Below are 21,622 nucleotides of genomic sequence, written 5' to 3'. Positions count from 1 at the left end.
TGCAAGAAGGTGGCATCCATCATTAAGGGCCCTCATCATCCAGGACCTACCCTCTTCTCATTACTAATATCAGGGAGGAGGTACAGGAGCCTACTGATGCACATACAATGTTTTATGAACAACTTCTTCCTCTCAGCCATCAGATTGCTGAATGGTCCATGAACCCATGAATGCTACTTCACTATTTTGAATATTTATTTTTTATTGTATCAGGTAACACTTCTTATATTGCACTGTACTGCCACCACAAAACAACAAATTGCATGACATACTGCATGTCAGTAATAAATCTGACTCTGATTCAATATTCAGGACTAAGGAGCCCACTTGATTGGCATCCTCTCCACCATCTTAAACATATATTTCCTTCACCTCTAGCACACAGTGGTTGTACTGTGAACCATCTACAAAACACACTTTTAGAATTCAATACATATTACATTAGATAGTATTAATGCTGCTCATTCTTAGAATTTGGTTATATATTAACAGTGGTTATTGGTTGGTCCTAATATTTCAAATGACGACCATCAATTTTGGAATAACTGATGAATTTGTAGTTAGCAAAGAATACTGTTTGAAGTAATAAATTTTCTGTCATAAATACCAAGTGTTATAAATACCAACTGTTCCTTCAGTCAATGAGCTAAACTTACAGATAGCTCAAGAAAAATACATACCGGTTGGACATGAACCACAATGGTAAGATCCCATTGTATTAATGCATTGAACAATTGGAGCTTGAGAACATTCTCCATTATTGGTTTTGCACTCATCAATATCCTGGCAGCTGTGACCATCTCCTAACCAGCCTGTGAATATTTGAACAAAACATTATCTCCCATCGAAAAATAAACTTTTAAATAATACTGCTGTCTTCTATTATAAAGAAGCAAACCTATTACCTTCTGGGCAGGTCCCACAAGAGTAAGAACCTGGGGAATTGAAGCATGGCACTAGTGGATTTGTTGAGCAGGGTTGTACAGGAAGGCTGCATTCATCAATATCAGAACTACAGGCTGAACCTGCAGTAGACTGACTCCACCCTGCTTCACAGATGCAATGGTACTTGGTCTGTGAATGGATTATAAATCAGAAGATTGAGCATTATAAAATAAGTATGAAACAGGCAGGTTTTCGAGTTTATTTCTACAGAATTCAAAATACAGTTGCATGGAAAACTGGATCAGCACATTTTGACAAAATTCCATGATCAAAAGTCTCTTGTGTCTGCAAGGAAAACTGAATCAGCTTCAGCTATGTATAACAGAAAATACCATTTAGCACAGGCAATTTGAAAAATAGTCCTATGGTTTGGAGCCAACAGAACATCTGGAAAAGATGAGAACAACTCCTTCCAATAAGATAAAGTTAATATCTCCAGAAGGAAAAAAGACTTTGATGTAAAAATTGTAACTCAGTATAGCTGCACAGTTTACAGGTATGATTGACAAGAAATGGTTCCAGTATATGCTGTCTACAATTATTGCACAAACTTGAAATTATTTGCTCTTGCTGAAATTGTTCTATACACTCTGTGGCCACTTTATTAGGTACCCCTGTACACACTAAAGTGGCCACTAAGTGTATTTCTGCAAGTTCATGGTCTTCTGCTGCTGTAGCCCATCCACTTCAAGGTTTAACAAGCTGTGCATTCAGAGATGCTCTTCTACAAACCACTATTGTAACACATGTTCCTGTCAGCTTGAACTAGTCTGGTCAATCTTTTTGACCTCTCTCATTAATGAAGCATTTTCACCAACAGATTTCCCACTTACTGGATGTTTCTTGGTTTTTGCAGCATTCCCTATAAACTCTAGAGACTGCTGAGTGTGAAAATCTTAGGAGATCACCATTTTGAGATACCCAAACCACCCTGCCTGGCATCAATAATCATTGCACAGTCAATGTCACTTGGATCATATTTCTTCTCCGTTCTGTTTAGTCTGAACAACAATTGAACCTCTTGACCATGCCTCCATGCTTTTATGCATTGAGTTACTGCCACATGATTGGCAGATTAGGTATTTGCATTAATAAGCAAGTGTACAGGTGTACTTAATAAAGTGGCCATTAAGAGTATTTTTTTCAAAATATGCTTTGCAAATGTTTCCATGGCTCTTACCTTATTTGGCTGAACCCTGTTTAAATCAATGCAGATGCCATGTTCACATTTTGTTTGCAAGCCATCTTGGCAATCATCATGTTTGGAAGTACATTGTGGACCATACCATTCTGGAGTACAGGTACAACTAAGAATAACACAATGTCATCAATGTAAATACAAGGTTACTCAGATCTTATTTCATATTGATGTACATTCCTTGGTATGTATTTAATAAGTGTTTCCAAATATCGTTGTGTTGTCTTTATGGCAGTTATTTAGTTTATAATATTTTCACTTAGTAATTCATTTGTTAGCATTCTAGTTAAAGTTAGGATTGTTTAAAGTAAATTCATTGTGAGATATCGCGGCATGCGATGATGTCACATCCAGTTTCGCCGCATCCTGTGGGAAAATACTGGTTTGGAGAAACGGGAAGGTGGGGGTCGAGACATGTGCGAGCGCAAGCAGCAGCAACGTTTTCTCTCTACGCACCAGAAACATAGTGAAGGCAACGCTGTGAGTTATGAGATAATCTATATGTTGAATTAAAATGTTAACGCCAATACTGTTAAAAGTAACAACGGTCGATAAGGTTTATGTTTTCGTTAGTTAAAGAGTTGCGGATAGTTTGCGTTGAAGTGTATTTAAAGCAATCAATGGCGTAGGTAGATTCTGACTGTATGCTGCACTTTAATGTAATGTAGTTGTAGTTTTACATTTGCAAGTATTTATGATGTAAATGTAATATTAAGAAGGAAACAACTGCTGTACAAATCTTGTATTGTTTTATCAACAGTTTTCACCATACGTTAATGTGGAAGAGTGAACAGTAAATGGTTAATCTTACTGTGATCCTGTCGTCATTGACAAAGGTTTAACTCGGTGTTTAGCTCAGCGTTATCTTACACGCCGAGCGAGAAATTGTTATCCTGATGAATAAGAGGTATCTCAATGAAACATAAATAAAAACCTTGTTAGACTTGACAAAGTAAGGTAAATGCAGGAAAGTGATGGAGGGGTGAGAATAATGTTACCCCAGCTATCTAAGATCATAGACTCAAAGAAAGAGCTATTGCACAGAACTGATTACATTGCTAATTAAAAAATAAAATAGTCCAAGAATGAGCTTCTTATGTGTGTCCTAAGTAGCCTACAATTTGAGTTCAGACTGTGATTCCTAGATCTGGACATTCAGATAAATGCTATCCAACTCCCTATCTGCCCCATCAAGCTGCATAATTATATTTCCCTGGCTGTTTCAACAAAATAATCTGGCAATAATAATTTGTTGCTCTATAACATTTACAGCATATCTTATATTTCACTAATTTGACTATAATAGATTCAGTTACCTGTAGCTGCCTTCTGTGTTAATGCACGTCCCTCCATTCTGGCAGGCTAGGGATGATCCTGCATAGACCTCACATTCATTTATATCATCAGAACAAGTAGGTCCCTAAAAAAGCAGAACATTGAAAATTGATAAGTACTTGGAATTTAGATATAAATTTCCATTTAGTTCCAAATTTACTGCTAATTACTGAGCACTACACAATCACAAAACAGCCACTGCCCTGACTTTTTATTAAGAAGTTGAACTTTCATGTCAGTAAGTACATGTCTCCATTATAGCCATGCATGATGAAGAATTTCTGAACAACTGAATTTCCAGAATGATTATCACCAATACACTCACAAAGACAGGGCAGCTCAGTTTTTTTTAAAAGCAGAGGAGGTGGAGTATGCTTTATGATTAACCCATCATAGTGCACAAACATAGCAGTTCTATCTCAGGCCTGGTAACCTGACCTGGAAGATCTAGTCCATTTTATTTGCTGAGGAGTTCTCTGCCATCGTTCTAGCAGCACTGGAGCAAGCACTGGAGGCACTGAGTGACATAAACAGCATCATTAAACTGTACTCTGATGCCTTCCCTATAATTGCAGGAGATTACAAGCAGGTCAGCTTGAAGACGTCTCTGAATGACTACCACCAACATATCAGCAGATAAGTCAACACACTCAACCACTGTTATATCACCATCTAGAATGCTTACCATGCCATCCCATGCGCACACAGTCTGATCACTTGGGTGTACTTCTAACTCTTAGCACAGGGGTAGAAAGTAAAGAACCAGCGGGGAGGACAAAGAAGAGGTCAAGGGAGATGGAGGAGTGCATACAAGACAGTTTTGAATAGGTGGACTGGACAATATTCATAGATTCATCTTCAAGTCTGATTGAATACACAACAGTTGTCACTGACTTCATCAAGACCTGTGTGGATGAGTGTCTGCCTTCAAGAACATATTGGACATACCTAAACCTAAAGTTGTGGATGAACCAGGAGATTCATAGTCTGCTGAGAGCTAGACCTGTGGCATTCAAGAGCAGTGATCGAAAAACTATACAAGAAATCCAGGTACAAACAATGGAAGTTTGTTTTAAGAGCTAAAAACACAATTCTGACTGAGGTTCAAAACAGAATCTGATGGAAATCAGCTCTGGCAGGGTTTGCACGACATTACTTTCGACAAAGTGAAACCAAACATCATGAACAGCTGTCATCCGTCACTCCTAGATGAGCTCACTACCTTTTATGTATGCTTTGAAAGGGAGAATAAAACAGCACCTGTCCGAATCCCTGCAGTATGATGACCCTATGATCACTCTGGAAAAAAGTTCTGATGTTAGCTCGTGAGACAGAGATCACAGGGTCCCCAGATGCTGCAGGGATTCAGATAGGTGAATGGATAATGAATTCATGAAACACTGCCTCACTTCTTTTGCACTGATTTAATCTATACATTTATAGATTTTATTATTATGTATTGCAATCACTGCTGACACAAAAGAACAAATTCCACAACCCGGAGGGCAGAGCAAAGTCAAGATGTTGCTAAACGATGATTCTTTTGCTTGCATCTTCAGAAAAAGCTCTATTTCTATCTGTCGTATCTCTTTTTTTCCTCTTCAAGGTTCTTTTGAAGACCCTGACCTGGAATTACACTCTGGCTTCAGTTCTTTACAGGAATGGGACCCGCTCTCAGGGTCTCAAGACTGTCGGCTTTTTGATATCCCAAAAGGTGGCCTGGAAGACGAGGATGTTTTCAGGGTGCTGGGTTTTTTGTGCCTCTGGAGACGGGCTGATTCAAGGCCGGTGTCCCTGCCAGAGGAGTTGCGTGAGAACATGGATCATTGGGAGCAGCAGGTTAGCTGCCGGCTGTGTGACCAGAGACATGACCCTTTCTGGGGCCAATTCTCTGGGTGCTGTGCTCAGAAAAAGCGACGCAATAGACTTTTCACGTCATAAATCAGCAAGTTGTCTGTTATATCTCCCCTCTCATTCTGAAATGGGGACACCTCTTTTTGCCTTATTAGGGAGAGAGAGAACCTGTGGTATGTTGAATTACTGGGTGAATAAGTAGTCTTTGGGGTACTGCAAGTCTGTATCTTAATTGATGCTTTGCTGCAGGCTTGAGTGCTCGGTGGAGGGTGCTGATGCTTTTTTGCTGTTGGGGGAGGGAGAGGGTCGTTGCCTTGCTTGTGTGTGGGAGGAGGCAGCTGGGGAGGGGCTTTAGGGTTCTAACGTTTGTCATCCGTTCTTTGAGGCACTCCTCAGTTTTCATGGATGTGTGCAAAGAAAAAGAATTTCAGGATGTATATTGTGTACATTTCTCTGCCATTAAATAGAAACATAGAAAACATACAGTACAATACAGGCCCTTCGGCCCACAAAGCTATGCTGAACATATCCCTACCTTAAAACTACATAGGCTTTACCCATAGCCCTCTATTTTTCTAAGCTCCATGTAGCCATCCAGGAGTCTCTTAAAAGACCCTATCGTTTCTGCCTCCACCGCCACCGCCGGCAGCCCATTCCACGCACTCACCACTCTGCATAAAAATCTTACCCCTGACATCTCCTCTGTACCTACTTACAAGCACCTTAAAGCTATACCTTCTTGTGCTAGCCATTTCAGCCCTGAGGAAAAGCCTCTGACTATCCACATGATCAATGCCTCTCATTATCTTGTACATTTCTATCAGGTCACCTTATCATTCTGAGGAGAAAAGACCAAGTTCACTCAACCTAGTCTCATAAGGCATGCTCCCCAAACCAGGCAACATCCTTGTAAATCTTCTCTGTACCCTTTCTATTGTTTCCACATCCTTCCTGTAGTGAGGCGACCAGAATTCAGCATAGTACTCCAAGTGGGGTCTGACCAGGGTCCCATATAGCTGCAACATTACCTCTTGGCTCTTAAACTCAATCCCATGATTGATGAAGGTCAATGCACCATATGCCTTCTTAACCACAGAGTCAACCTGCATAGCAGCTTTGAGTGTCCTGTGGACTCGGACCCCAAGATCCTCCACACTGCCAAGAGTCTTACCATTAATACTATATTCTGCCATCATATTTGACCTACCAGAATGAACCACTTCACACTTATCTGGGTTGAACTCCATCTGTCACTTCTTAGTCCAGTTTTACATCCTATCAATGTCCTGCTGCAACCTCTGCCAGCCCTCCACACTATCCACAATACCCCCAACCTTTGGGCCATCAGCAGATTTACTAACCCATCCCTCCACTTCCACATCCAGATCATTTATAAAAATCACAAAGAGTAGGATTCCCAGAACAGATCCCTGAAGCACACCATTTGTCACTGACCTCCATGTAGTATGTGACTCATCTACAACCACTCTATGCCTTCTGAGGGCAAGCTAGTTCTGGATCCACAAAACAATGCCCCTTGGATCCCATGCCTCCTTACTTTCTCTATAAGCCTTGCATGGGGTAACTTATCACTACATCTAAGGCTCTACATTCATCAATGTGTTTAGTTGCATTCTGAAAAAATTCAATCAGGCTCATAAGGCCTTTCACAAAGCCATGCTGACTATTACTAATCATATTATATCTCTCCAAATGTTCATAAATCCTGCCTCTCAGGATCTTCTCCATCAAGTTACCAACCACTGAAGTAAGACTCACTGGCCCATAATTTCCTGGGCTATCCCCATTCCTTTTCTTGAATAAGTGAACAACATCAGCAACCCTCCAATGTTCTGGAACCTCTGCCGTTCCCATTGATGATGCAAAGATCATTGCCAGAGGCTCAGCAATCTCTTCCCTCGCCTCCCACAGTAGCCTGGGGTACATTCCGTCCGGTCCTGGTGATTTATCCAACTTGATGCTTTGCAAAGGCTCCAGCACATCCTCTTTCTTAATATCTACATTCTGAAGCTTTTCAGTCTGCTGCAAGTCATCCCTACAATCACCAAGATCCTTTTCCATATTGAATACTGAAGCAAAGTATTCATTAAGTACCTCTATTATTTCCTCCAGTTCCATACACACTTTCCCACTGTCACACTTGGTTGGTCCTATTCTCTCATGTCTTATCCTCTTGCTTTTCACATACTTGTAGAATGCTTTGGGGTTTTCCTTAATCCTGTCTGCCAAGGCCTTCTCATGGCCCCTTCTGGCTCTCCTAATTTCATTCTTAAGCTCCTTCCTGCTACCCATATAACCTTCTAGATTCCTATCATTACCTGGTTTTTTGAACCTTTCATAAGCTCTTCTTTTCTTCTTGACTAGATTTACAACATACACCACGGATCTTGTACCTTACCATGTCTCATTGGAACGTACCTCCTCAGAACCCCATGGAAGTACACCCTGAACATTTGTCACATTTCTTCCATACATTTCCCGAGAACATCTGTTTCCAATCTATGCCTCCAAGTTCCTGCCTGATAGCCTCATATTCCCTTTACTCCAATAAACCTTTCCCTAACTTGTCTGTTCTTATCCCTCTCCAATGCTATGGTAAAGGAGATAGAATTGTAATCACTATCTTCAAAATGCTCTCCTACTGAGAAACCTGACACCTGACCAGGTTCATTTCCTAATATCAGATCAAGTACAGCCTCTCCTCTTGTAGGCTTATCTACGTATTTTGTCAAGAAACCTTCCTGAACACACCTAACAACCTCTACCCCATCTAAACCCCTCAATCTAGGGAGCTGCCAATCAATATTTGGGAAATTAATATCTCCCACCACAGCAACTCTGTTATTATTACACCTTTCCAGAATCTGTCTCCCTATCTGCTCCTCGATGTCCCTGTTACTATAGGGTGGTCAATAGAAAACATCCAGTAGAGTTATTGACCCCTTCCTGTTCCTAAATTCCATCCACAGAGACTCCGTAGACAACCCCTCCATGACTTCCTCCTTTTCTGCAACCGTGACAATGTCTCTGATCAACCGTGACACCTCTTTTGCCTCCCTCACCATCCTTTCTGAAACTTCTAAAGCCTGGCTCTTGAAGTAGCCATTCCTGCTCCTGCACAATTCAAGTCTCTGTAATGGCCACAACATCATAGCTCCAAGTGCTGATCCATGCTCTAAGCTCATCCACTTTATTCATGATACTCCTCGCATTAAAATAGACACATCTCAAGCCATTGGACTGAGCACGTCCCTTCTCTATCACCTGCCTATTCTCCCTTTCTCATTGCCTCCATGCTTTCTCTATTTGTGAGCCAACCTTCCTTTCCTCCGCCACTTCAGTTCGGTTTTCACCCTCCAGCAATTCTAGTTTAAACTCTCCCCAGTAGCCTTAGCGAACCTTCCCACCAGGATGTTGGCCCCCCTTGGATTCTACTGTAACCCGTCCTTTTTTGCAGGTCACACCTGCCTCAGAAAAGTCCCAATAATCCAGAAATCTGAATCCCTGCCTCCTGCTCCAATCCCTCAGACACGTATTTATCCTCCACCTAATTCTATTCCTATACTCACTGTCGCACAGCACAGGCAGTAATTCCAAGATTACTACCTTTGAGGTCCAGCTTCTCAACTTCTTTTCTAACTCCCTGTAGTCTGTTTTGTACCTATTGAACTAATTGAACATATGCCAGTGGTATTAAACCTGATTCTGAAGCTAACTGCACTCTAAAACCTCTGGTTCAAGCATGAACTTTCGATTCTCTAACACCCATGTTGATAGTAACTTTTCCTGTTCCAGATTATATATGGTGGACACCTTCCACTCATCTAAAATACTTAGTTCTTTTATGATTTCTACAGTAAATCTGTTTTCACTGCATTAGCCTTGCACCCAGGAAGAAAACATTAGTCCTGCTTTTACTCTTGCTTCAACTACTTAAAGTGATTTCTTAGTCCTCTAAAATAGAGTGAGAAGAAATAATCATGCCAGGCTCTTCAATATTTTACTGTATCCTGCTGTAAACTTCAACTTTCCCCGAGTCTTCAGGTCTTAGTAGTTGACTGGATGTTCATATTTTCTGTTTAGTCTCTTTATTGTAATAGCTTGGTTAAGTATAAAAAAATATAAGGAACAGGAGTCAGCCTCTCCAGCCTCCAGTTATTTAACTGAACAACTTCCTAAAATATTTGGCTACCAGGAAATTCTGCTTTTGTTAAATGGAGCAGATGTGCTTAACAAAGGAGTTTCCCAAATAACGTCAGGTCTCATCAATGTAGAGGAGGCTGTATCGGGTGAAATGGATACAATAGATGACCCAAACAAATTTGCAGGTGAAGTGTTGCCTCACCTGGAAGGACTGTTCGGGGCTCTGTATGGTGAGAGACAGGTGTAGTACTTTGAACACTTTTAGGGATAAATGCCAGGCGGGAGATTAGTGAGGAGGGATGAAAAGACAAGGGAATTATGAAGGACTGATCATTGCAGAAAGCGGAATATGGAGGGAGGTAAAGATGCGTTTGCTGGTAGGATCCCTTTGTCGATAGCAGATGTTGCAGAGAATGATATGCTGGATGCAGAGGGTAATGGAGTGGTCAGTTAGGGCAAAAGGAACTCCATCCCTGTTAAGGTGATGGGAAGATGAGGTGAGTGCGAAAGTCCAGGAAATAGAAGAGATTTGAATGAGAGCAGTGTCAATGACGGAGGAAGGGAAATTCCGTTCTTTGAAGAAGAAGGACATCTCTTATGTCCTGGAAAGGAAATCCTCATCCTGGGAACAGATGCAGTGGAGACAAAGGAATGAGAAAAAGGAATAGCATTTTTACATGAGCCAGGGTGGGAAGAGGAAATTCAAGACAGCCATGAGAATTGGTAGTTTTATTAAAGATGTTGATAAACAGTTTGTCTCCAGATACGGTGACAGAGAGATCGCGAAAGGGGAGGGGTGTCAGAAATGGACAAAATTTTAGGGCAGGATGGAAGTTGGAGGCAAAATTAATGAAATTGACAAGTTCAGTATAGGGGCATGAAGAGCACCAATGCGGTTATCAATGTAGCAAAGAAAGAGTTGGGGAGCATTTCCAGGGAGGTCTTTGAACATGAACTGTTTTATGAGAAAGAAGGAGAAAGAGAAGCCGAAGGAGAAATTGTTGAGGATGAAGACCAGTTATGCCCAATGGAGGAGGGTGGTGGTGGAGTGGTGGAGGCGAACTGGTTCGGTTCTTTTGTTGAGAAAGAAGTTGAGTGCTTTCAGGTCTTCTCCATGGCGGGGGGGGGGGGGGTGAAATAGAAGTATATAGAGATTGAACATCCATGTTGAAAATGAGGTGATCAGGGTCATTTGTTGTGGATATCTAGAGCATGTGAAATGTCACGGATGTAAGTGGGAAAGGGCTAAACCAAGGGGGACAGAATGTAGTTGAGGTATGAGGACACTAGTTCAGTGGAGAAGGAGCAGGTAGAGACAATAGGCCTACTAGCAGTCAAGTATGTGGATCTTGGGTAAGAGGTAAAAGCAAGCAGTGCAGGGTAAAGGAACTGTGAGTTTGGTTGCAGTGGATGGGAGTCCTTTAGAGTTGATGAACTCAATGATGGTGTCACAGACAATTTTCTCATGGTCCAGAGTGGGGTTCTCTTCAAGGGACAGGTAAGAGGAGAAGTCTGAGAGTTGCAACCTGACCTTAGCAAGGTAGAAGTTAGTCCACCATACTACAACAGCACCCAATTTGTCTGCGAGCTTAAACCATTTCTTATCTGACATAGGATTATAACCTCAATTCTGCACTCCTGTCTATCCTTGATAGTTTTTTAACCTCTTGCCTTTGTCACATTCATCTACCTTTGGCTTAAAATATTTATAGACTCTGCTTAAAAGTTTTTTAAGCAGGAGGATCCTAAAGGCAGGGGTTCCCAATGTGGGGTTCATGGTCCCTTTGCTTAATAGTATTTGTCCATGGCATAAAAAAGGTTGGGAAGCCGTGGGCTAAGGAGAAAATTAATTGTTTCATCTGTCAAAAATGACTCCATAACCCTTAATAGAGGTTCTAGATCTCCAAATCTTACTTGGACACAGAAAAGGTAATTTAGCTCAGCAACAAAGCAATATCATCCCATTAATTTTCATGTAAGCTGTTCTCCCCTCAATCCCATAAAGCTGGACTATTGACCTCATAATTCACCTTCTTATGACCTTGGACCTTATTGCCTGCCTGCAATGCACTTTCTCTGTAACTGGAACACTTTATTTTGCATTTTGCTATTGTTTTGCCTTTATTCAAAGTTCAAAGTAAATTTTATTATTAGAGTACATAATTGTCACCACATACAATCCTAGGATTCATTTCCCTGTGGGCATACTCAGCAAATCTATAGAGCAGTAACTATAACAGGATCAATGAAAGATCAATGAAAGAGTACAGAAGACAACAAATTGTGCAAGTGCAAATATAAATAAGTAGCAATAAATAATGAGAACAAAAATAAAATAAAGAGTCCTTAAAGTGAGATCATTGGTTGTGGGAACCTCTCAATAGATGGTCAAGTGTAATTATCCTCTGTTCTTCAACAGCCTGATGGTTGAGGGGTAGTAATTGTTCTTGAACTTGGAGGTGCGAGTCATGAGGTTCTTGTACCTCTTGAAGGAGCATGGCTTGGATGGTGAGATGTTGATGGATGCTGCTTTCCTACAATGTTCTCAATGGTTGGGGACTCTTTACCTGTGATTTACTGGGCCAAATCCACTACTTTTTGTAGGATTTTCTGTTTAAAGGCATTGGTGTTTCCATACTGGGCCGTGATGCATCCAGTCAATACACTCTCCACTACCCATCTATAGAAGTTTGTCAAAGTTTTTAATGTCATGTGAACCTTCGCAGACTCCGAAGCAAATAGAGGTGCTGTTATGCTTTCTTTGCAAATGCATGTACATGCTAGGTCCAGGAAGGGTCCTCTGAAATAGTAACACCCTGTAATTTAAAGTTGCTGACCCTCTGCACCTTTGATGCTCCAATGAAGACGGCTCATGGACCTCTGCTTTCCCTCTCCTTAAGTCTCCTAATAGTTCCTTGGTCTTGCTAACATTAAGTGAGAAGTTATTGTTATGACACTAGTAAGCCAAATTTTCAGTCTCCCTCCTATATGTTGATTCAACACCTTTGATACGGCCCACAGCAGTGGTTTCATCACCAAACTTGAATATGGTGTTAGAGTTATGCTTGGCCACACAGTCACAGATGCCTCAATGCGGAGACATGATGAAATTATCTATATGGACAGCAAAAAAAAACTATTTTTTCCCACTGTACCTTTGTGCATGTGAAAATAAGAATCTAATTTCCTAATTTACCACCAAAATCAAGACCAATTTTCTAATAGCCAATTAGCCGACCTACTAACCTTCACACCTCTGCCATATGAGATGAAATTAAATCATATAGAAGGTCACAGGAAGAATACAAAAGTTCGACACAGTCAGAACCAGAAATCATGATTAAACCTACATCACGGAACCTTGAGACAGCAGCTTGACTGGCTGCTGTCATTGTGCCAGACACAGAAGAAAAACTCTAAAAATACTGAATATAGATAAAGCACTTTGACCCAAATTCCCAAAGCTGTTTCAAAATATGGAATAATCTTGTAATGAAAATTCAAAATGTTGGAAATGCTCCAAGGGTTACCATACTCTGTACGGAAATGGTTTCTGCTCAACTTTCAGATATTTTCCTTCAGTATTTTCTGTATGATTCTAAGAACTCAACTTTTCTCATACTGTAAAACTGAATGTTGAATGTCTTAAAGATAATAATAGTAATAAAAGATAATAATAATTTTCTTTAGTTTATAGTCAACTGTCGTGTGACCAGATCCTTTAATTTACCAATAGCCCCATATCTCTGATCCCGAGCATTTAGTAGAATAACATGAGAGCATACAAAATAGGCTCAGGAATAGGTCATTCAACCCCTCATGCCTGCTCCATCACTCAATAACTATGATTGATTTTTAATTAATAGTAAGGGAATCAAGGGATAATAATAAGGGATAATAAGTTGCTGCAAGTTGGTGGCACAATGATCAGCCATAATCACATTCATTTTGGGGTTCATTTGAAAGGGTAAATAAAAATGAGGGAGGGGCAAGTGGAGCAGCCATTGTGTGAGTGGTTTTGGCTCATCAGGCTTGGGCTTGGTCAAGATAAGTATCCAGTAAGTTTCTTCTTCTTCATTCTTTGTTCCTCCTCTGTTTGGGCATAGTTAGAGCAGAGAGGATAGCTCTAAGGGTAGTGCTTCATTCTGTGCATGGCCTCCAGCCTCCCAGATAACCACATCTGCACCAAGTGCACCGAGCTACAGCTCCACAGACAACATATTAAGGAACTGGAGCTGCAGCTTAATGTCCTTCAGCTCATACAGGGGACTAAGTGATGGATAAGAGGCACAGGGAGGTAGGCACTCCTATGTTGCAAGAGGCAGGTAACTGAATGACTGACAAGAGAAAGATTGGAAATAGGATGTCAGTGGAGAGTACCCCTGTGGACGTTCCCCTCAAAAATAAGTATCCCATTTGGATGCTATTGAGGGGGACAACCTACCAGTGCCACAGTGACTGGGATTCTGGCAGTGGGTCTGGTGCTGTGGCTCAGAAGAGAAAAGAGGTGAAGAGGACTGCAGTGGTGATAGGAGATTCCATAGTCAGAGGAATAAAAACAAGATTCTGTGAGCACGATAGAGTCACCCAGATGGCACATTGCCTCCTATGTGCCAGGGTCAGATATTTCTTGGATTGGGTCCACAGCATTCAAAAGGGGAGGGTAAGCAGCCAGAAGTCTTATTACATATTGGCGCCAATGACATAGGTGAGGAGGTCCTGAAGAGAGATTTTAGCGACTTAGGTAGAAGACTGAAAAGCAGGATCTCCAGAGTAGCAATCCCTAAATTGCTGTTCATGCCATGCACCAGTGAGGATAAGAATAGGAGCATTTGGCAGATTAATGCATGACCCTCATATTGAGACTGTGACACTTGATCCTAGACATTCTAACCAGTGGAAACATTACTTTCCCTACAGCTACCCTGTCAAGTCTAACATGATCTTTTTTTAATGTTTTATTTATCTAAACTCAAGAAAGTTTAGGCCTGGTCTGTTTAATCTCATCTCAAAACACTTACCCACCTCCCTCACCCACCATCACAGAAATCAATCTGGAAGAAAATAGTGAAAGTGAAACAGAAATTCAAGAGTAAATCTGGTGAGAAGCATAAAACAAACTAAAACGTTTCATTGGCATTCAAATGGAAAGTCCGAACAAGGGCAAAAGTAAGTCTGTTCTTAAGATGATGTATTTGCAAATTTGCAAACTTATTCTGAGATCAAGCGATGCTAATTGCTTTCTCCACAGGACACATCGGAGTGAGATCACTGCCACTACTTAAAGAAGGAAAGGAAAAGCATTGAATAACATCTGGAGTCACTTTTGAGAAGTGGGTGGCTGGCTGAAAGTTACTTGAAACAGCTCTATCAATTTACAACCTCTTTCTTAGCACTTTAATTTAGAGATATTTATTTTAAATGATTTGATGTAGTAGCAAATTACAATATTTAGCATTTAAGCTGTTTTAATTCCTCTTTGAATTTATATAAAGGCTTAACTATAAATATGATCAAGAAGTAACACCATAACTGAAAATACTAATTATGATCATAAGTCTGGGTATTCATAAAACGGATGTTTAAACAGGTTTAAAAGAAAGATTGGAGAATTTAGTGAAAAACAATGTACAGAGATTTACGTCCCAGAGTTTTCAAAGTGATGGTCATAAAGATATATTATGATAGGTGATTAAAATAGTTATCGTATTTCATAATGCCATAGATTTTAGAATGATTCTCAGAAATTAGGGAATAGAAAATATGACAATAACTTAGGAAAGGAGGGTCAAGAAATCAAAAAAATATTGACCTAATAACCTGACATGTATAGTAGGGGAATACTCAGCAGGCCAGACAGCATCTGCAGGAAGACAAACAGAGTTAACATTTCAGACTGAAGACCCTTCATCAGAACCAGTAAGGAGTGAAAAGAAATCGATTAAACTGCAGGAAGAGTGTAGGGTTACATATGTGTAAAGGGGGGTTTCTTCTTTTTTCTCTTTGTTACTGTGTATGTAATCAAAAGGGCTTTGTTTTGTTAACTAGCAGGAATGCTTCTTTGTTGCAAGAGAGTGCTAGAAGCTTGTTTGGGTTAAAATTTACTGATAACGAGAATTGTATTCCTTTGTAAACCAAATGGGGATTAATGTTCTTTCTTCTGAGTCTGTAAGCTTTTGTTGACGGGCTTTTGGGCAGATCGGTGCGAGGGGGTTGAGAGAGAGGACGCAATGCTGTAAACTGGGCGAGGAATGGACCCCAGGCAGGGGTCCGAGGCCAGGAGGTACTCTGAGGAGGGGGGATGAAGCTAGATGTGCTTGGTTGACCACTTCGGAGGGTCCTGAGCTGCGAGTCGAGAAGTTCGGAGGGGGTCGAATGGTGGCCAGAAGACTTCAGTAATTGAGCTCCAACGGTTGTGCATGAAGTGGTTTGGACTTTGATAAGTTTGGCGCCTTTTCTTTATTTGTTCTCTTCATATATACTGTACCGTTATTAATCACTTAGTTATAGTAACCTTTATAAATTGTACTCATTTAATCGCTTATGGTGTACTGTCTGTTTTTGGGCGAGGCGGGGACATCATACAGCATCCACACCAGCTGATTACCCAGTTTGGCGGGGCCGAAGACTGCTCCCCCTAGACGAGAACGAGCTGAGCGAGCCTGAGGTGACCCAGGGGGTTACATATGTCTTGGGTAGGGTAAAAACGGGGTGACCATGGGGATAAGCTGTAACAAGGTAACCTGCACAAGTAATTTGAGAAGTTAGAGAGTGAGAACATCGATAAAGAAATGTAGGAGTTGTGAAAAGCTGTGTAAGAAGACGTGCCTGGCAGGTCAGATTGGTCATGTTCTCCACTCCCAAAGGGGCAAGAAGAAATAAAAGAAAAAAAAGAATCCAAGTCAATAACACAGATATTAAGCCCATTGATGTAGCCTGACCTGCTGTGTATATTCAGCATTCTCTAATTTTATTTTGTGTGCACCAGGGAAAATGCTGGCAAATATAATGAAGAATATAACAACAGAACATGCCTGGGCCTAAGTTAACATGAGGAACCATTGAATGAGGAATATTTAGATTGTCGGAGAGCTCTCAGTAAGCTCCTGCATGAGAGTTTGATCAACAAGGTCAAAGCAAGTAAAATTACAGTAGTACTCTGGTGTGGTTAGCAGCAAACAGACAGCAAAGAATGAATCTTCCTCAGAATGGCAGGCTGTGACTAGTAGAGAAATGCAGAGATCAATACTTCCGCCACAGCTACTCAAAATCTGTATCAACAATTTGACTGAAGGAGCCTAATGTCTGCTGATGATATAAAGCTTTGTGGTACTGCGAGTAAGTAGAAAGTTATAAAGAGGCTTAAAGGAATGTGGATAAGCGTTATGAGTGGATAAAAACATGGGAAAATGTGAGGTTATCCTCTTTGACACATCAAACAGAATCAGAGTGTTGAAACCTTGGAATTATCTTAGCTGAGGACTAAAGAGGCTCAATCAAAACAGTGTCCTATTGATTTCTAAATATTTAGAATATAGAACATAGAATAGTAGTACAGTATACGATGCCCTTTGGACCACAGTGTTCTGCCAACCTATACAAACCTACTTCATAATCAATCTAACCTTTCCATCCTACACAGTCTATAAAGTTGCATTTTTCTTATGTCCACATGCTTATCTAAGAGTCTCTTAAATGTCCCTTTTGTATCAGCCTCTACCACGCACATACCACTCTCTCTGTAAAAGAATCCTAAGTCTGAAATCTCCCTAAACTTGCCTGCTCTCAATTTAAATGGATGTCCTCTGGTAATGGCCATCTCCACCCTCGGTTAAAGGTACTGGCTCTCTACTCTATCTAAGCTTCTTATAATCTTATACACCTCTGTCAAGATGCCTCTCATTTTACTTCACTCCAAATCGAAAAGCCACAGCTCGCTCAACCTTTCCTCATAAGACATGCTGTCGAATCCAGGCAGCATCCTGGTAAAGTTAGCCTGCACCCTCAGTAAACCTTCCACATACTTCCTACAATGAGGTGAGCAGAATTGAATACAATCTTTCAAAGTGTATCAATTCACATTTTTGAGATTAAATTTCATATGCAATTTCTTTACCTAGATTTGCATATTGTCGATATTTCTGTAACTTATGGCAACCATCTACACGATCCAGAACACTACTAACTTTCATGTCAAAGGCAAACTTAATAACCCAACCTTCCACTTCCTCATCCGTTTATAGAAATCACAAAGAATAGGAGCACCAGAACAGATTCACAAATGCTCTCAGGAATCAAGGTGATATGCGATTGTGCAAGAAAATGGTGTTACGGTAGAGACCAAGTATAATCTTGATGAAAGGTAAAGAAAACTTCGAGAGATTAGATGGTTGGCTCCCAGTTCTAGGATCCAATTCTTAGGATCTTTAGTTACATCTCAAGACACATTGGTCCCTCTGAAAACTATTACTTTTCAAATTCTCATCACTTAAAAATATTCCACATTTATTTTCTTACTCAGTTGATTACCTTACCCTTTTCTTATGTCAAGTTCTTAATCATTCAACTGTCTGAATCTCTTTGAAGCATCTTTGCATCTTCCTCACAACACACATTCTCAGCCAATTCAGTTTCATCAGCAAGCTTGTGCATTTTATATTTGTTCCCTTTGGATTCCCTTATCCAAATCTGTGATATTCCTGAGCTATAACCCTTTGGAACCCACTAATTAAAACTTCCCAATCTGAAAATGAACCATCTATTCCTACAATCTCTTTGCTGTCCTTGAACCAATTCTCTTTCTTTATCAGTCTACTACCAGTAATCTTGTTTTAATTTTGCTTTATGTACAATAATTTGGCTTTATGCTAGCCATAATACAAGCATCATGAAACAAAATACACCACATCCAATGGTCCATCTTTCTCTATTATGCTGCTTACATGCTCTAAAAACTCATACAGACTGGTTTAAAGTGGTTTCCTTTTCATAAATCCATGTTGGCTCTGTCAAGGACTGTTATTATTTTTTAAGTTCCCTTCACTTACTTCGTTGATAATAGATTCCGGCATTTCCTCTACGGCTGAAGTCAGGCTAACTTGTCTCTCTCCCCTCTTATTTAAATAGTGGGATTATATTTGCCACTATAGGAAGAATTCAGGAATCTATAGAATGATATCAGCCAGTACATTCACTATATCTATTTCTTTGAAAGCTTTCAACGTCACTTTAGCTGCCTTAAACTTGTTAACCTCCAATATTTCTAGGGGGTTTTCGATAAGGGAACTATGAGAATCTCTTTGGGTCTTTTGCTTATTACATATCTTAAAGCCCTATATTTTAACATTGATCCAGCATACAACATATAGCAGTTTGATAGTGACTAATTACAATTACATCTTCCGCCCACTGGGTCTTCCCTATTAAATTTGGGATGCTTTCATAACCAAATAGCTGGTCACTATACAGGACATACAGTTATGCAATGAGCACATTGTTCCATTGGTTATGAACATGACCTCCGTCTGACTTATGGGGAGGGCAGAAACAACGAAACATAGAAAACCTACAGCACAATACAGGCCCTGTGGCCCACAAAGCTGTGCCAAACATGTCCTTACCTGAGAAATTACCTCGGGTTTCCCATAGCCCTCAATTTTACTGAGCTCCATGTAGCCATCCAAAGGGCTCTTAAAAGACCCTTTCGTATCCGCCTCCAACATCTTCACCAGCAGCCCATTCCACGCATTCACCACTTTCTACATAAAACACTTTCTCCTGACATTTCCTCTCTACCTACTTCCAAGCACCTTAAAGCTGTGCCCTCTTGTGCTAGCCATTTCAGTCCTGGGTAAAAGCCTCTGACTAACCACACGATCAATGCCTGTCAACATCTTATACACCTCTAATCCTCCGTCACTCCAAGGAGAAAAGGCTGAGTTCACTCAACCTATTCTGATAAGGCATGCTCCCCAATTCAGGCCATATCCTTATAAATCTCTGCACTCTTTCTATGGTTTCCACGTCCTTCCTGTAGTGAGGTGACCAGAAGTGAGCACAGTAACTGACCAGGGTCCTATATAGCTGCAACATTACCTCTTGGCTCCTAAACTCAGTCCCACGATTGATGAAGGTCAATGCACCATATGCTTTCTTAACCATGGACTGCATACCAGCTTTGAGTGTCCCATGGACCCGGACCCCAAGATCTCTCTGATCCTCCACACTGCCAAGAGTCTTACCATTAGTACTATATTCTGTCATCATATTTGACCTACCAAAATGAACCACCTCACACTTATCCGGTTTGAACTCCATCTACCGCTTCTCAGCCCAGTTGTGCATCCTATCAATGTCCCGCTGTAACCTCTGACAGCTCTCCACACTATCCACAACATCTCCAACCTTTGTTGAATTTACTAACTCATCCCTCCACTTCTTCATCAAGGTCATTTATAAAAAACACAAAGAGAAGGGGTCCTAGAACAGATCCCTGAGGCACACCACTGGTCACCGACCTCCATGCAGAATATGACCCTTGTAGGGGCAGGGGTTGCATTTGTAGAAGATGGTACATATCATGACTTTGCCTAACATAAAGCCAAGTCATATCTGCACATACATTAACAAAAGGTAGTTGAAAAAATTGTGGTCGCTCATTTAATTTTTTTTCCACATAAATTCTGTAGGTGCAAATTTTCATTGCCCGAATGGCCATAACACAGGGCATTTACAACATTGATAAAGCCAGTTGGCAAACTTTAGTGCTTCACCTGGGTTTTAACATTACCAATGAAAGCAGGCTCAGGTCATTTAATTGGAGCAGAGATACTGAGGTAGTCTAGCAATGCTTTAGGGTAACCACAACATCAATAGAAATGCTATCTTACATCACCTTCCTTAGTGTACTGACATTATATGAAAGCAGTTTCCTTTTTCTATGAAGGATGAGTTCCATAATTCTGCAATTCTGAGTGAGTAAAGCTACATTACATGAACACTGCATCTCAGTTAATAAGATTCATATCATTGAAAGAACTATTTCTAATTATGAATGGCCTTGCCTTCCAGTTGTTTGGACAGAGACAGAAGAAAGAGTCAATGAGATTCAGACATATTCCATCATTTTGACAAGGGTTGCTAATGCATGGATGTCTTTGTAGCACCTGAAATACAAAACATATGAGATAAAATACGAAGTAGGTCCAGATACTTTTTTTGATGAAACAAATTTCTGATTATACAAGATGCTCAAATTCCTTGGTGTACAGTATATTTATAATAAAATTTGATAAAGGATGCAATACAGATGCGGATACCATGCAGATGAGTTTTGTTGTTTTTCCTCCTCTTTCTAAGTCCTGTGAATGCTAATGTTACTCTCTAGTAGGGGATATGGCCATGGAACACTTGAAATACACAGAGTAAGTACAACATTTGTTTACTTGTAAGAAACAGTTCCATACTATCATGATTAAGAACATTACAACATTGATAAAGCCAGATTATTCAAGTTATCTTTCCAGGTTATTATACTTTTGTTCCTTATAAGATCATAACAGCACGTGTAACATGTTGCTGAAATACATGCAAATAAAATCAAAATACATACTGTTTGTATATTCTGAATAAGAACTTCAAGACCTGATAACTAAAAGGACAGAAAAAACAAGTAAAATCAGTTTTTTTTAAAATAGATCACACCACAAATGGAACTGAGTTTTCAGACCACAATATAACATAAAATCATTCAAATTACTGCAATAAAATTAGGTTCAGATATCATACACAATCTTTAGAGTTTCTGCTTTCAGCAAATGAAAGTCTTCTCGTTCATTTAATTGTTAGAACAAAGGAATATCATTTAATAAGTTCCTAGCATTATGTCTATCTGATAATAATGACATTAGTAAGACTACTTTCTTTGATCAATATTGTAGGTTAGAAAAAAATAATAATTAGCTATCAAAGTAAAACATTATATTTTTCCACTGCATCACATTATTTCTGAAATAATTTGTTTGCAGAAACAATCCCAATTTATCAATTTTCTCTGGGTGTGTTGTAAAATCATCCCAGTTTTATTTGTCCATAAGACATAGGAACAGAATTAGGCCATTCAACCCA

General features: G+C 40.1%; 1 protein-coding gene across 1 annotated transcript in view; it reads right to left on the bottom strand.

The window, feature by feature from the left end:
• Positions 1-21,622, bottom strand: part of cubn (cubilin (intrinsic factor-cobalamin receptor)) — a 359,402-nt gene that overhangs the window by 331,461 nt on the left and 6,319 nt on the right. Inside the window, exons 5-8 of the mRNA XM_059971453.1 lie at positions 3,460-3,563; positions 2,126-2,252; positions 906-1,074; positions 681-812 (exon numbers count right to left, since the gene is read on the bottom strand). Of these exons, the coding sequence (XP_059827436.1) occupies positions 681-812; positions 906-1,074; positions 2,126-2,252; positions 3,460-3,563 (532 nt within the window). The remainder of the gene's footprint in view (positions 1-680; positions 813-905; positions 1,075-2,125; positions 2,253-3,459; positions 3,564-21,622) is intronic.

This window comes from Hypanus sabinus, chromosome 6, assembly GCF_030144855.1.
Source record: "Hypanus sabinus isolate sHypSab1 chromosome 6, sHypSab1.hap1, whole genome shotgun sequence".
Taxonomy (NCBI): domain Eukaryota; kingdom Metazoa; phylum Chordata; class Chondrichthyes; order Myliobatiformes; family Dasyatidae; genus Hypanus; species Hypanus sabinus.
This window is presented reverse-complemented; position numbering and strand designations above follow the sequence as displayed.